Source organism: Paroedura picta, chromosome 11 (genome assembly GCF_049243985.1).
Source record: "Paroedura picta isolate Pp20150507F chromosome 11, Ppicta_v3.0, whole genome shotgun sequence".
NCBI classification, from domain to species: domain Eukaryota; kingdom Metazoa; phylum Chordata; class Lepidosauria; order Squamata; family Gekkonidae; genus Paroedura; species Paroedura picta.
Window position 1 is genome coordinate 31730175 of NC_135379.1, and position 17424 is coordinate 31747598.

Sequence of the window (17424 nt, forward strand, 5' to 3'; positions counted from 1 at the left end):
CCACTGCTTCCCACCAAGCAGAACGGGCCGGTCACACTGAAAAGGCTGGCACCCCTGTCTCACTGCTGATGCTCACCGCAGCCACGTTGATGACCCGCCGTGGCCACGCTGGATACCATGCAATACTGGATGGTTTGTAGAATGAGGTGGGCGGGCATCGGGAGGCCACTATGGGCAGCTATGTCTATCCCAACTGAAGTGCACCCGGCTTATAGGACGACCCCCCACTTGGAGGCATGTTTTTCAGGGGGGGAAAGTAGTCTTATACGCCAGCAAATACTGTGTCACTAATATGCTGATGATGCTCAGATGCACATTTCTGTGTCTAGCCGTCCTGATGCTGGTGCAGATGTGCTGCCTGGGTAATGTCATTAAAGGGCTAAGGGTATAAACAAGATGAAATTGAATCTTAGTAAGATATAGGTAGTGATGATTGTTTTAGTACACTGGCATAAATCTGCACATAGTTTGCACTTGGATTATTGGCAACTGTTCACCTCTATCTGTAAAGTATCTCTAAGAAATCTTTTTTGCCAGTCCCTTCACATAGTGGTAATTCTACTATAACACCTACCCTTCTAATATATCATAAATAAAAAAAATTTAAAGAGCCATATTTGTTTCTTTACTGAGTCCAATTTGATTCTAGAAGCATAGGTTCTTGGCCCATGGTTATACTTTATCTGGCATTGTTGCTAGAGAAGCTACTTAATTTGCCTGCAGCAAATGCTTTCTTCCATCTTCACTTAGCCCAGAAAATAGCTCTGTATTTTAATCCTTCCAGTTTGGCTATGTGGATCCATGCCATGGCAACCTCAAGTCTAGACTTTAGAAATGCACTCTACATAACCTGCAGGTGTATACAACTCCAGCTGGTGTAGAATTTTATTGCTTCTTTGCTTAATGTTTCTGCACTTTCGGCATTGTTGTCCAATTCTGTAATTTGCCTTGAAAAATGAACTATAAAAATTGCATATAAAAACCAAGCAGAACCCACCCACAATTTACGCTCATCCCAGGAGACACTTCTGTGGACCACCTCACCTCCCATGTGGTTTGTAGTAGAAGGCTACCTAATAAAGTGTGGTGAAACTAAATATTCTCCCATCCAGCAGGGCCATATAGAATCTTTTTCAGTCCAGATTAGATCCAGTTATGAAACAGAAACCTGCTTTGTTAGATGATCAAAGTTGGTTGATTAGTGGGGTGGGGGAGTACGGCTCTATTAGTCTTCCTGGACCTGTCAACAGCTTTCAGAACCACCGACTGGATAAAGTACCTTCTGGATAAAGAGATTTATCATTGCCTTGGCTTCAGTCCTTCTTAGCAAGCAGTTAACAAGAATCTCTATTCAGTCCCATGGTCCCAGAATGACCGGGTACTGTAAATTCCAATCTTGTCCCAATGTATCTTTCTATTTTCATATAACTATAATTTGAATTTTAGATTTCAATTGCTTTTTGTTAGCCACCTTGATGATTTGTATGTAAGAGATAGGATATCAATATCTTCATTAACAATTTTTTTTGCTTTTTGGCATTGTTGGTTTGAGAGCAAGTGGGCATGGGCTACTGGCAAACCTCTAATCTAGGGGACCCTTAAGGGTAAGAGCTGATTGACTATGATAAGCTGGGTTGTGGGATCAACTATAGCTGTTCATGATAGTGTACCATTTCCACTTTCCTCAATTACCAAGCAGTCAGACTAGATGGTCTTGCCATCTCTGCCTTCTTTCTACCAAATTTAGAATTTTCAAATCAATAAAGTTCTGGTCCACTTTTATTCTTGTTCAGTGTACCCCTTTCCATTCTTCTTTCCCTGTGTTTTGCAGTAATAAGGGGTAGCTGGTATAGACTAAATAGGTCCTCTGTATATAAAAGTAAAATTTGGTTAGGGACAAAATTACTCTGCAGGAGTAATAAAAAAACAGTAGCGGTTTAAAGGATTATAATTTCCAGAATTTATTTAAACACAGCAGAAAAGGTTTAGCTGAAATAGGTTTTCTTAAACTTTTTCAAATGCTAGAGCCAAAAGGAGCCTTTTATCCCATTCTGTTTTGCAAATATTTTGCTTTTACTTACTTTCTTAATGAGGTCTGGCAACTTTGATTTGTCTGGAAGATGTTCAGAGGAGAAGCAGCTTTCTATCTCTAATGTATTCCCTTCAGTAACAGCATCATTCTTTAGTGATCTGGGAGGGAAAAAAGAACGTACAAATTTTTAAGTCAACCAAAAAAGATAACAATTCTCCCAATCTGTTGTTGTTGTTAATTGCGAAGTCGTGTCCGACCCATCGCGACCCCATGGACAATGATCCCCCAGGCCTTCCTGTCCTCTACCGTTCCTCGCAGTCCATTCAAGTTTGCACCGACTGCTTCAGTGACTCCATCCAGCCACCTCATTCTCTGTCATCCCTTTCTTCTTTTGCCCTCAATCGCTCCCAGCATTAGACTCTTCTCCAGGGAGTCCTTCCTACTCAGAAGGTGGCCAAAGCATTTGAGTTTCATCTTCAGGATCTGGCCTTCTAAGGAGCAGTCAGGGCTGATCTCCTCTAGGACTGACCAGGTTGTTTGCCTTGCAGTCCAAGGGACTCGCAAGAGTCTTCTCCAGCACCAGAGTTCAAAAGCCTCAATTCTTTGATGTTTGGCCTTCCTTATGGTCCAACTTTCACAGCCATATATAGCAACTGGGAAGACCATAGCCTTGACTAGATGCACTTTCATTGGCAGGGTGATATCTCTGCTTTTTAGGATGTACTTCTACGTAAAATCACTCAGACTAATCTTTTTACCTGGACTAATAAATGGCAAAGACCATTAGATAGATCTACAGATTTCCTGAACGAAAAGTGAAATGATAAATACAGAATATATACAGAATGTGGGTATCTTCTGGATATGAATGCTAAAGCAGATTGTTTAAAAAAATCCCAGAGTACATATGCATTTACCCAACATCTCAGATGAAAATCACTTAAATCCTTTCCCCATATGATGGCTCAGCATGCTTTCAATAAATATTAAAACCATATAGAAGCATCAACTGGGTTATCGTTTTAGAAGGGCAAGCTTAATGAAAACCCTACTCCATTATCACATGCTGCCTTAGTATTGTAGCCCTCTGGTTCAGCAGCCAACTTTTGTAAAGAGAAGAGATTGGGAAGAAGCAAACAAACAAACAAAAAACACTGTTATGGCTTTGAGGGAATTGCAAAGCAGTGTGCTACTGGAGCCAAAACCGTAGCTTAAACATCATCAGGGAGAACAAAATATAAGCTTTATGTGAGTGTTCCAAACCTAACAGTACCAGTGTTCAGATATTCAAATGTCTGCTCACCACAAAGAAAGGCAGTCCCGGGATATTTCCTAAGCATCTACAACATTTAGAACCACAAGGCTAGGGAGGCTGAGGAGTGTAAATGACTCTTAAGGCAGTCCAAGATTACAGTGTGTCCAGTGGGACAGTGTGGAAAGTTTCAAAAGCTATCCCGTTTTTCATTTTACCCTAGATGCCCCTTTCCCTTCACTTAAACTTTGGGGTTGTAGACTACCTGGGAATAGCTCATGGCCAGCACTGATCAAGGGATCCATTAATTTACTTTGCTCTCCTGTTAATGGAGAAAAGGATACAGAACATATTTACCATTGTTAATAGACCACTGAATACAACAAATGAAATAACTGCTGGAAAAATGCCCTTCAGTAAATTGAAAACATGTAAATTAGATGACTAGGGAATCAACAGACTTCCACTGTTATTTTCCATGATGTCATACCTTGGATTAAAACATTTGCATTGATTGAACAGGTTTGCACTACTATACCCATAATACCTGTTTAGCAATAGGTCTTCGAAATTAGTATTTTAATCACTTTTCTAGCAAAGGGAAGGCAGTTATTTGCCTGTCATAATGATCCAAAAAGTACAATTACACAGCAACTTTGCTAAGGCAAAGGCAAATCAGCAGGGTGTGCATCCTTATTTATAAATAATTTATAAATAAATATAAATTATGCCATTCTTAGTTCCAGTTTGGATGTTACACTGAATCATGATTTTTCAGATGTAATCACAACCACTTTCACTCATACAAAAATCCACTATGTATTTATAGGCTATGCTAAAAATGCACTGTTGGGATCATTAGAGACCACAGTACAGCTAAGGTATCTGATAAACAGCACTCACATCTGTAAAAGCTTTCCCAAAATAGCATCAGAACTAGCCTTTGGGTTACCATGAATGACATCCACTAGCAATGATCTTTGGGAGTTTACAGAATTTGAGTGTGGGCCCATAATACTAACATACACACATTGTATTCCTAGAAACAATGGAAACTATGACTCAGAGGTTATATATCACTTTGCCAGAAAATAACCTGCAAACAAATTAGACCATATTTGGTTAGCAAAGAGAAGAGACGAAAATTCTTTGAACAGAGTAATGATAAATGAAGAAGATACAATGCATGAAATGTAAATATGATGCTTAATTTTAGGGGTTGCATTAGAAATGTATCCTAAGTAGAGGGCAGCTTCTTAGTAGTGGCCTCATTAATAAGTGAGCAAAAACAAAGAAAGAAGAACAATGTAGGCTACTTTGGGTCCCCATTGGGGAGAATGGTAGAACACAAATTAATTAAATAAAGGCTTTCAAGTCATTTTTCATTTTTAAAATATCAGATTTTTTTTAAAGTTTCCCTAACATCAGAACTACAGTTGGTGAATATTTACACATGCACATATTTACAAATGGACTAAACTGGAACCAAATCGACTATATCTTATGCAGTTGAAGATGATCCAGTCCTTGCTGTCAAAACATAAAAGAAGAGTTGGTTCTTATATGCCGCTTTTCTCTACCCAAAGGAGGTTCAAAGCAGCTTACAGTCGCCTTCCCTTTCCTCTCCCCACAACAGACACCCTGTGAGATAGGTGAGGCTGAGAGAGCCCTGATATCACTGCTTGGTCAGACCAGCTTTATCATTGCCCTGGCGAGCCCAAGGTCACCCAGCTGTCTGCAGGTGGGGGAGTGCAGAATCAAACCCAGCATGCCATATTAGAAGTCCAAGGCACTCCAAACCACTACACTAAACCGGCTCACTATCTAGGTGCTGATTGTGATTCAGATTATGAACTATTGGCAAAAATCTAAACAAAACTCCACAACATCAAAGAAGACACCAGGGTGAAAGAAGTTTGGTGTAAATAAAATTCCCCACAGTCTCCTTTGCATTTCAAAATTAACAGAATTCATAATATAGATTACTTGAGCCTTAGGAGTCATTTCCGCCAGGCATTTGGTTGAGACCAGACGCAATCAACAGCGACTGAAAGGCCCCTCCTCCCCCTGCCCCCCCTCAGAATTCCACCAACATGCTCCGGACCTGTTTGTATTGTTACACTGTTGTATTGTCTATATTATTTATACTGCTACATTGTTATACGGTTACAACCATTAGTTATTATTGTAAAGTTATTCCCATGTTTATATATTGTTTAATGTATTCTTGTTTGTTCTTATGTAAACTGCCCTGGGCCCCCGGGGAGGGCGGTATATAAATATAATAAATAAATTTATCAACCCTCTCTGGGAACCTGCATTTTCACAAGTTTAGTTGGCACAGCCCTATGGTTTTTCCAGCATTTGTGAGCCTGGACTGTAGAATTCCATCCATCAAGAGTTAAAGCCAGCATCTTCAATCCTTCCTGATTAAAGAGGTTTCTTATTCTAGAAGGCCTATGAAGATAACCATATATAGCATCATCTGTTAATAACTAAACATTCCAGGTGCTACAGCAATCTGCCTGTTTCAGTGTCCAGTGAGAAATCTGTCAGCCTATTGATGCAGACAAGCATCCTGAACTGCTCTTATATATTTGAGTACAGCCAATTCAATTTCCAGTGGGAGAGAAAATTCTGTCAACATTTGGATATTCAAACACTTGCACATATTGTTCAGATGGGGAAAAATTAGACATAGTTGGATGTGTAACATCTTGTAAAAGATCTGAGAATTGCACACAAAAGCTGTGAAGTTGCAGTAAAACCGACAACCTGTTCTTCACCTTTGCAGGCAATAGGAAGAATGTCTTCCCCATAGAGGCAAAAAATAACTGTGGGTTTAAGCCCCCTCCACCAAAGCAAAGGGCAGTGATGAAAACTAAGAAGACTGGGGTCCCTAGAAGCCTCTTTGCTACAGAGGTGAAACTGAGTAGTTTCTTGTCAATTTCCTCTCTGAAGCAAAGGGACTGTTTCAGGACTAGCTGTACAGCTTGTTAGTTATACAGTTGCTCCTTGCAGATTTTGCACAGGGACTACCCTGTGTTACATTTTTCAGAACCAACAGCTGGATGCTCAGGCAACTGTGCAAGCAGGGAGGGGGAATACATGGCTTTGTAGAGAAGCATCACATCCAGAAGTTGTTTGGAAGCTCCCTGGATACTGCTCTCTGGCTGAGTTTCCATGGATATCCAACACCATGAGGTAGAACAGCATCAACTTATTTATTTAGACACTGAGATCCCACTTCTCTGCCCCAAAGGGACCCAAAGCAGCTTACAGCATAATTCTGAAAAAAATCTACAGAAATGAGAGAAACAGTTCCCTCTCATATCCCTACCAAGTATCACAACATATTAAAACACCAGTGAAGTAAACAGCACTGCATTGGTGGCCAGGATCAAGGAATAAAAGCACCGGTATTACTGTAAGAAATAAATGAAATATGGTTTTAACATTTGCACAGTGTCAGCAATAGAAGCTCAATAAAACCACAAAGCCGGATGACCTACAACCCCCACCTCCCATCTTTTTTACTTACTTAGTAGACAGGAAAAAAGCTTAAGAATAGGTGTTACAAAACATGACATGAGAGTCTAGCACATATTACTCAAAGTTCTCTCCATTCATAAGATAGATCACAACCCAGGAGCTAGCCTCTGTCTGTGGTTGCTACCAGGTGTCCTCTGGCACATGCTAAGTTCTGAGGATCTGTCTCATTGCTTCTGAACATCACTGAAAGACTAGTGAGGAGAAATTCATTCACATACCACAGAACTTGGGAAAGGTTAAAAAGGATTACTATCTGGAGGTGGGGGTTAAGCAAATATTAATCAACATGAGTACCAGCAAAGGGAGGGAGCTCTTTAAATTTATTTTTATTTCACTTTGCTTACCCTTCCTTTCTCGCCAGCAGCTTACATAATTCTTCTCTCCTCCATTTTCTCCTCACAACAATCCTGTGAGGTAGATTAAGCTAAGAGCATATGATTGGTCCAAGGTCATCTAGGAGGCCTCCATGATAGAGCTGAGACTCAACCCTGGGTTTCCTAAATCCTAGACCAAAATTTTAACTACTACAAGATGCTGACTCTAATGCATTTGACAAAGAATATGAATTTCTCATATAATAGAAGCTAAATGCAGCAATTTAAGAGCATGTAATAGAATACTTAAGTCGAGCTGCCTGAACATAACACATGTCGTGCAGAATGCTATGGTGACATGCCTTTCTGCTAGATGTCGGTATGGTTTCTTGCCATGTTCAATAATAGAAGAAGAAGAGTTGGTTCTTATATGCCGCTATTCGCTATCCGAAGGGAGCTCAAAGTGGCTTACAGTCGCCTTCCCTTTCCTCTCCCCACAACAGACACCCTGTGAGCTGGGTGAGGCTGAGAGAGCCCTGATATTACTGCCTGGTCAGAACAGTTATTAGCACTGTGGCAAGCCCAAGGTCACCCAGCTGGCTGCATGTGGGGGAGCGCGGAATCGAACCTGGCTTGCCAGATTAGAAGTCCGCGCTCCTAACCACTACACCAAACTAGCCAACACTGCTTGAAAGTATCAAGAATCAGGCCCAAAAGCCTGGCTTACAGTATAGTCTGATCATTACTGTATAGGAAATATATTTAAGTTGGTTTACTCTTTGCATGCTGCTTCAAGAGCGAAACTAAAAAGTGGCTGATATATCAATGATATAAAAATAGATACACAGAAACTGCCACTCTGAGTCAGATCTAAACCGATCTAAACCTTGGCTTTCTCTTGGTTTTCATACTGAGTAGGATTTCTACTGCATCATTGGCAGGAAAAAAAATTATCTGTTTGACCCTAGTTCAGATGTGTTAGTACTGAGATCAAATGAGGCCTCCAGCCCATCATTGTCATAAATTAACTGGCAGTGAAGTGACTTCTAGGGTCTAATGAGGTCAGGGTGCGGAAGATCGAGGGGCTCTTCCACAATCAAACATTATACTGGAGAACTAGATTTCACATCGATCAGCACCCATGGGCGTTAAGTCCTGAGATGCTGAGATGAGGGGAAGTGAGGGAGGATATGGGGGTGGGTTTTTACTTTCACGCTGCCAGAGTATGTTTGATTTTTAAAAAGAAGTTAAAAGAGAAGGCAAAAGAAAGATGGCGTTGACGGTAGCGGCAATGTTTCAGGGCCTTGCCGGCTAGTTGAATTGAGTTTTCCTGTGCTCAATTAATAACTCTGGTTGGGGGGGGGGCTAGGTTAGGAAGGAAGGAGTTGCAGGCAGCTTTTGGTCCAAACTGGTGGAGAGCAGGAAGGGGGTTCCCCCTGCTTACCAGAGGGCCCTGTGGAGTAATTTGCTGGCTAGCTAGTGCATCCCAGATAGAGGAGTGCAGGTCTGGAGTATTGGGAAGACTATCAGATGCCCCCCCCCATGAGAATTTAATTTCAGGGAAGACACAATGCCATCAGGGACCCCGTCGATGAGTGGGTTACCCCAGTTGACCGAGGAAGCCGCAGGAGGAGTTCCGGGGCATTGAGGCAGGTTCCTTGGCAGGTCACAAGGTTTGGCAGGCGGCAGAAAGATTGGGGCACATGGCAACTTTGGAGGAACAACGAAGCTTCTGTCTGGGAGTGCTTATCCGGGCCTTTGAGCCCAAGGAGAGTTTGATCTGCTGACAGGGACTTTCAGCAGCAGTCTTAGAAGAGTGGGGGTGGGGGGAGGCCTTCAGGGGAAAGTGTTAGTACTAACTGGTGGTGGCTGCTAGAACAGCAAGCCACCAATGGAATTTGATCCCAGGAAGATAACTGAGGGGTGGTTTGGGATCCCAACAATTATGGGCCAAGGAAGCTATACTGTGAGGAAGAGGCTTGACAAGAGAAGGATGGGGAGGTATTCAGGTCCAATAGGCCCCCAGCCACAGAATTTTCATGGCTGGTATCCTGGAAACATTTGCTGTTCTTCTAACCTCCCAGGTGAACTGAGGGCCCTGATGGAGCTGGCACAGTTCCGCAGAGCCTGCAAGATAGAGCTCTTCTGCTGGGTCTTTGATTGACACCAGAGCAAGGGAGAACAGAGGACCCTCCTCAGGCTGGCCCAGCTCAACAGACTATGCCAGTTTACTGGAAGAGTTCTCACTCCTTCCCCATGACAGGTGGCAGGCTGCTAGACTGGGGTAGGAGGATGGTTATTATTTGCCACTAATCTTGTGGGTTTGATATGCTGGATTTTAATGGGGGTTTTATTGGGGATTTTATTTGACCTTTGTTATGAATGAATGAATGAATGAATTAATTAATGGGCTTTTATCATCCTTGCTATTTTCAATTGGAAATGCTAGATACTATACCAGAACTGTTAAACACTATGACATTTTATTGTTTTTACATCGTTCCCTTCTTCTAATGAACTCGGAACAATATATGAGGAACTTTCTATTTTGTTTTCATAATAAACATTTGAAATGTCAGAGATAAGCATAGGAGCTACTTGAAAACAAATTTAACAGCTGAAGGGTAGAAAATCTGAATCCTGTTGACTTCAGGCCAAGTCTCATGTGAAGTATTAGTGGGCTTTTACTACTGAGCTTAGAGCTGGTGGTGACCAAAAGAATGAGCTCTAGTCACTGAGTCAGGCATGTTCCCCTAGGTGACCCTAGGCAATCCCCATAAACCCCCCCCCCAAAAAAAAATAGTTGTGATACGTATGAAGTTTACAATCATCAGGATAACTTGTACATAGAGATGGTGATTGCAATGGACAGGAGAATCAGACAAGATCAATAAAAAAAATCTGACAGGATTCAAGCCATGGCACTTAGCAGTGAATGTTGACATTTTAGCTGCGAATTAGTTAAAGGCAACTGAGATAGAGAAACTATGAAACATACCTGTTGAGTTGTCTAACAAGAACAAAAAGAATTGGTTTTTATATGCCACTTGTCTCTACCAGGAGTCTCAAAGCAGCTTACGATCGCCTTCCCTTTCCTCTCCCCACAACAGACACCCTGTGAGGGAGGTGAGGCTGAGAGAGCCCTGATATTACTGCTTGGTCAGAACAGCTCTATTAGTGCTGTGGCAAGCTCAATATCACCCAGGAGGCTGCATGTGGGGGAGCAGGGAATCAAACCTGGCTTGCCAGGATGGAAGGTGCCATTCTTAACCACAACTATATATATATAACTATAAGGAAAATTAGTCCTTCAATTATTTTGATTAAAATTCTCCTGGCAGAGAGAAGTTTGCTACAATAGCAATGGACCTAGCTGTGTCCAATAGACACAAAACAAAAAAAGGAGAATGACCCACAAAGATGGCTGCTATGCCTTTCAGAACCTCTAAATGACCTGCTGCAAAGCTTATTTCCATCTCTGTGCTGTATAATGCACCCCAGTTTTCTTATTCTGGTTAGCTTTCTGGAATGGAATCAGCTTGTAAGACGACAGGCGCTATAATAAGCTGTCGCCTGCTAGCAATTCCTCTTCTGTGAGAGACTTTCATGAAAGTGTAAATCAGTGTGAATCAGATCTGTCATGTGAGAATCACTGCGAACAAGCCCTCCCTGGATTAAACCTCACGTTTGCAGCCTCTGCATACCTGCCGTGTACATTCTCTCTTCCAATAATTTTAAATTTCCCAATCAGCCCTGTAATATTTATTTTGTAATTAAAGTATTTCTCAGAAGTCAATCCTGCCTGAGTTCAAGACCTTGTCTACGCATTATATACCTTATTTGTTACTTCTGGGTACAGGGGGATCTAGCTGAGGCACAAGGTGATAATGAGCAAGTGCTGGTGTAACCCTTTCTAGCAGGATTTTGAAAGAAGCCTGACTATGTAAAAGCATATTTAGCTGGACTCTGCTGTAAAGTTTCTGTTCACAACCAGATTCATGGTCACTCCTCGGGTCTATCAAGACAAGGGTCATTTTTCATTGCTCAAGGACTGTTGTTCCACAATCACCATTAAGTGGGTTTATAGCAGTGGTTTCACTGGGCACTATTTCTGTAGCCCTGTGCCCCACAATTGTCCGTTCATGCATCGGTATATTAATTCAGGCATCGTTTGGTAGCACTGCAGACATTGTTTCCTTTCAGCCACAAGAAGCACTGAAATTCACCCTTTAATTAATTCATGCTCTTCTCATCCCCAAACAAAGAGAGGTCCTCACACATCTGGCCTACTGGTATCTACCGGCAGCAGAGCAAGTTGATGAAAGTAATAATTTCAAATAAATGCTTCCGCTCAATTACCCCACATGTAAAGGTAAAGGTATCCCCTGTGCAAGCACCGGGTCATGTCTGACCCTTGGGGTGACGCCTTCCAGCATTTTCATGGCAGACTCAATATATATAGATAGACCACCGGCTCTGTAAAGTATTGTGGGTAATGTCAGTCAAAAAACATTCCCCAAAATAGCTGCAATAAGAAAGCTTTGGGGAAAAGATGAGATTACTCCAGCCAAATCAAAACTATACTACATTGGTTTTCTAGCAACATTGTTTGAATTCTCCCAAGGATAATCAGTATAGGAAAGATTGCAGAATAAAAGTCTAATGGATACTTTTGTAATCGTATAATATTAGAACAGCTTTTCTCAACTTTTTTACTGTTGAGAAACCTCTGAAACACTCACCTGAGGCCTCTCCCTTCCCACCTTCTCCAGGCTCATCATTGGCCATTTGGGGAGGTGAGTTAACATGACCATATATGGTCATATCGCCTGATAAATGTTTAACAGATTTTTAAAATATATATATTAAAAATTAATTAATCCCACCCGTTCGGGAAACTGTTCCAGGGGCATCAAAAAATCCTGTCTGCACTAGAATGTTGTCAACATAGTACAAATGTTGCAATCCTGTATGAAACTTAAATGCTCAATCTAAATGCACTTGAGTTGGCTTTTCTGCTCTTTTTTTTAAGCATAGCGTGAACATGGGGCCGAAGGGACTGAAAAAAGGGAATTTTTGCAAAGCATGTGATGACTTCTTCTTTGGTTGCTATGCAGTGACACATTTTTAAAACCCACCATTTCCTTTATGGGCTGTTGGAGGGGGGAGGGTTTCCTTCCCTGACAGACAGCAGTTGCAAGGCTTGCCTATGCTGATGTGCACAGATGCACTGGAACAGAAACTGAATGTGTTCATTTGCAAAGATGAAGTTTAAGCACATTTTTTCCTCTACCTATTAGAGATGCTTTTAAGTTCACTGGAGTGAAATTTAATGTTTCAGGTTAACAGCGTCAATTATGGCACTCTGCTCAACGGTAGGATTATGCAAATGATCCTACAGGCTAGGTGGACATTCGAATCCTGTGCCCCAGATGTCAGCCCACCAGCCAAGTCTGTCAAGCCACTCAATCAGCCTGTCATTTTCATAATCCCCTCTCATCATTGGTATATTTTGTCCTAGGCAGAGTCTGCACTTTCTTTATTCCATTGTCAATCCTGTTGAGTTCAGATCGCTTTGGACTCGGGTCTTCCTCTTCCCCCCCACCCTCCCCATTGAAATAGGGAAGGCTTCTGCACGTGGTTAGGGTAGTTCAGAGGGGGGGGAGCCAAGCTTTCTTTCTTTTCTTGAAAGGGAGGGGGAGGAGCCAAGCAGGGAGTCTCTTTCTTTTCTTGGAGGGGAGGGGGAGAAGATCGAAAAAGGCAGAGAAGGGAGAAAAAATCCAAGACTGACAGAAGTTGAGAGAAATTAGGGGCTTCTCCTTTAAGGCAAGTTTGTCACATGACCACCTGTGGCCCATCTCCTACCATGGAGGAGAGCCCAGATTCAAAACAGCCTTTAAATATTGAGGGTTAAGAGCACTCTAAGATATCGCAAATAAAGGTAGGGTCACTCCAGATCAATCCTTCTTGCTGCAGAAGGAAATTTTAAATCGCCCCAAATCCAAACAGAAATCGCATTCTATGTAGAGGGCAGGGACTGAATCGATCTGGGGTTGGAATAAAAGCTCCATGCAGTTTACACCCTAGTAGCTGCACCAAGCAGATCTAACCACCACCCCCATGATGTTTGCAAATATGCAAAGAAACAAATATGTGCAAAGAAACAGTAAAATACTTAGGACACATGGCCTATGGTCTTTTTCTTTTATAATGCACCTCTTAGCTGTGTCATGAGAACAAAAATAGGCTTGGTTCTGGAGCCAACAGGCAGTGAAAATATTAGGTATGCAAGAGAGGCTATTGCTCCAGGTTGGCAGGTGAAACTGGCTCATTCACCAATTCACCAATCTCAATAATGCTGCTAGACAAAAAAAGAGAGGGCTCTTTACTCATCGTTGCTTGGATACTTTGGAACAATGACATTCATATGAAGTCATTCTGCTTACTGTTTCCAATTATGTTCTAATTAATAAATAATAAGTCCAGATGATAACACACATAAGGCTAAAACAAGTCTCTGTGGCCTTTTCTTTAATCAGGTAGTGCATCTACATGATTTTCACCAAAGGCTGATGTAGTAAGCACAGTTACTTACGCTGATCAGGAGTTCATGTGACTATATCATCGCAGATTTAATGAAACAGCTTCTCATTTAAAAGCATGCTCTATTTTTTTAAAAAAGGATTATATGCAACAGAGAAACCTTCTCTCCGATGTATTAATTTCCCACACAGGGCATGAATCTGATGAAGAGAAGCTTTCAGACAAGCAATACCCTGCTGTGAAATACATATCAGAGAACTGTACCATGTCAGTTGCAATACTTTTGAGCTGGTACTTATCTGAGTTACACTTCACTGAGACATAAAACTATATCAGTGGAAATTTCCATCTATCTGGTTAAAACTAATCTGGAGCGGGAATCATAATATCAATGGTATTGTTTTACATGCACATAACACGCCTGTTGTGAATGAAAAATATCTAATAGCATCTTAATTTGGGGGTTGCAGGAAATGTGACGACTGTAAAATTGAGCACATACACAATTAGCACTACAGCCAAGAGACCAAAGTTAAATCAAAGCAATTTGAGGGGAAGGATCAGAAGTACATTATACTAGAACAGAAGCTGTATCGTGCCTTACTCCACAAGTAAAAACTAAATGCTTTTTATAACATCGTGCAGTTGTCACCATAATAATCTTTAATCAGGACATTATTGAAAATAGCAGGCAGTGCTGAATTCATATGGCAAGTTTCTGCTAATTAACAGCTGCTTCGGTGGCCGAATTACACAACCCTAGTAGGTTGGGCTGAGAGAGCTCTGACAGGGCTGATCAGTGAGATCACTTCTAACAGGACTGTGACTAGACCAAGGTGACCTAGCAGGCTGCACGTGGAGGAGCAGAGAATCAAACTCAGCTCTCCGGAAGGCAAACCAAAACTCTTAACCGTAAGCTGCAGCTTTGTATTTGAAGTATACATTAGTATCCGAAGCTCCCATCCCCATATTATGTCCAGATTCCAAAACTACTAGCTGAAGGCTTTGCTAGGGTTGCCAACCTCCAGGTTACAGAGAAAAGACTGCTTTGGAAGGTTTCCTTTATGGTTGGGGTGGCCAAACTGCGGCTCCCCGGATTACCATGGACTTCAAGTCCATGGGAATTGTAGTCCCCGGACACCTGGAGAGCCAGTTTGGCCAGCCCTGCTCTATGGTTTTATCCCTTCCCTCCCTCCTCAGGCTCCAACCTCCAAATGTTCAGGTATTTACCAATCCAGGTCTGATAGTCCTAAAGCCAGCAGGGTCCAGGAGTGGCAGTCAACAAAATTATAAATACAAATACAAAGGAGGAGGCGGAAGGCAGTGTTTTTGCACTGTTTAAAGCCAACAGGCATTTGATCTATATCCCACCCCCCATTCCTCCTGCAAGAATTGTTGTGAGAAAGATGACACACGTACGATATGAGTTTACCCTTGAAGTGTGCATGATTTTCCTAGTGTGGGTAATTACTTGATTTCTGGTATTCTGTAAAATTACTTTGCCATTTATAAAGAGTTCAAATTAATTTCAGTAACGAGGGCAGTTTCACTGAAACCATCTAAAAAGGGTTAGCGTAATAACCTTTGGAACATGCCCCAACAAGGATATTGGCCTCAGCTACTTACCTTGATTAAAGCTGAGCACCCAGACATACAAGTGGCATACCAACTGGAAAGGCATTCAGTTTTTAATTGCAAATGGAGTAACAGTTTGAGGCCAAGAGAACTAGCCTCGTAATAAAAGCAAGTATTATAACCGGAGGAAATTCATATTCTGAATCTATTACATTCAAATATTGACAGCACCTTTATTAAACTGCAGTGTATCTATACAGATTAAAATAATGATCTACACTGTATTGATAAGTATGTTAATATTCTTGCAAAAAAGGAAATGTAACTACTTTTTAGTCCTGCCCTTTTGGCCATATAGGCAATGGGAATAGGGCCACTGAGAAGGAAATAGCTTCCCTGGATGCATTTAATAAAATAGATCATTGCACTACACAACACAGTGTGAACATCCTCCCAAACTTCTGCTTGGGATTGCTTGTTTCCTGGTGACAGCGCATTCCAAATACAAAACAGTTTGTTATCCTCAGACACTGCTGCCAAACTCCAGATGGACTCTAAATACACAAAACATGCTAAGGCTACGAAAATACCCAAGATTTGCCCAGCAAATATTATAGCATGACACGGCAATGATGTCCTGAAATAGGTCAAATCTCAGCAGGAAATCCCATTGACTATTCTTATCCCCAGTTCACTTGAAAAGCTTTACCTTTCTGTTTTCTTAATCAGCACAGCCCTGAAGATTTGTTCCTGGAGAGTCCTTTCATTCTCGTTAGTTGGCTGCACAAAAGGATGGACAGCAGCCAAGATGAAGCCCTGCTGGTACAATTCTTGCAGCCGAGCTGGAAGATCACGCAAGGAAGAGAGCCTGATTGCCGATGACCCTGGCAGCTCAGCTGGAACCAAAAAAGATGGACTGATCAATAATCATGAATTGGCTTATGCAAAATATTAAACCTTTCATACCTACATCATTTTATATCTACATCCGCTGAACAAAGCGCTTTATTTAAATCTGTAGTATTATTCCCTGTAGTATATAAATAGTCTGCCTTTGTCACTGAGACTCAAGGAAAATTAGTAATGACAGAGATATTACTTGGGATTCCAGATTTTCCAATGAAACTGTTAATATCACCCTATCCACTCAAATTTCCATGCATTAGTTCTACATAAGTCTAACAATGCTCAATAGAAATCAACATACAAAAAAACCCCTAGTCCAGTGGTCCCCAACCTTTTTATCACTGGGGACCGGTCAATGCTTGACAATTTTACTGTGGCCTGGGGGAGGGGGTAGTATTTTACCGAGGGACGTTGCCACCACCGCCTGAGCCCCTGCTCCACTTGCTTTCCCGCCGGCACCCCCGACTTCCTGCCGCCTGCTGGGGGCACTGCCAGCAGCAGCTGCACAGTGCCACGCCGAGGGGGAGCCCCAGCCATGGCAGCTGCTGGAGGGCACCAAAGGTGAGCTGGTGGCAGAGCAGCCCCTGAGGCAGCAGCTGGGGAGGAGGACGAGGAGGATTCGCGGCCTGGTACCAACTGATCCACGGACTGGGGGTTGGGGGCCACTGCCCTAGTCCCAATAAACAGTTCCAGAGGATAACAGTTGTTATTTAGGCACATCAAGTAATCAGTGACTAACAACCCAATCCAGAAAGGAGGGCACAATCAGCACAATACGTTAACTGACCCCTATACCAAAAATAGTGTCCAATAGCACCTTTAAGACCAACAAATATTTGCTCAAGGCATGAACTTTCAAGTGCAAGCACTCTTCCTCAGACTAAATTAACAACCATTGTAACTGAACAACCATCATAACTCCACAGTTCATTTAGTCTGAGGAACAGTGCTTGCACTCGAAAGTTCACGCCTTAAATAAATCTTTGTTGGTCTTAAAGGTCCCATTGGACTCTATTTTTGTTGTGCTACTTCAGACCAACATGGCTACCCACTGGAATCTGACCCCTACACCAGTGTAACTCCAGCGTAAGGGCATTCATGCCAGCACAGGACACAAGTGGTGCTGTACCATGCAGTTACACCAGAGCAGCTACACCGCAGCCGCATGCCAGAATGATGGTGTGAATCCCACCATCCCGTGAGGCATAACACCAGTTCAGTGGCTTCCAAAGCATTATCAGTGTGGGAAT

The 17424-nt window shown here is 42.1% G+C and overlaps 1 protein-coding gene across 3 annotated transcripts in view; it reads right to left on the reverse strand.

The window, feature by feature from the left end:
* RFTN1 (raftlin, lipid raft linker 1) overlaps nt 1-17424 on the reverse strand; it is a 95889-nt gene that overhangs the window by 47668 nt on the left and 30797 nt on the right. For all 3 annotated transcript variants that reach the window (XM_077302844.1, XM_077302842.1, XM_077302843.1), the window contains exons 3-4: nt 15978-16164; nt 2082-2190 (exon numbers count right to left, since the gene is read on the reverse strand). In XM_077302844.1, the coding sequence (XP_077158959.1) occupies nt 2082-2190; nt 15978-16164 (296 nt within the window). The remainder of the gene's footprint in view (nt 1-2081; nt 2191-15977; nt 16165-17424) is intronic.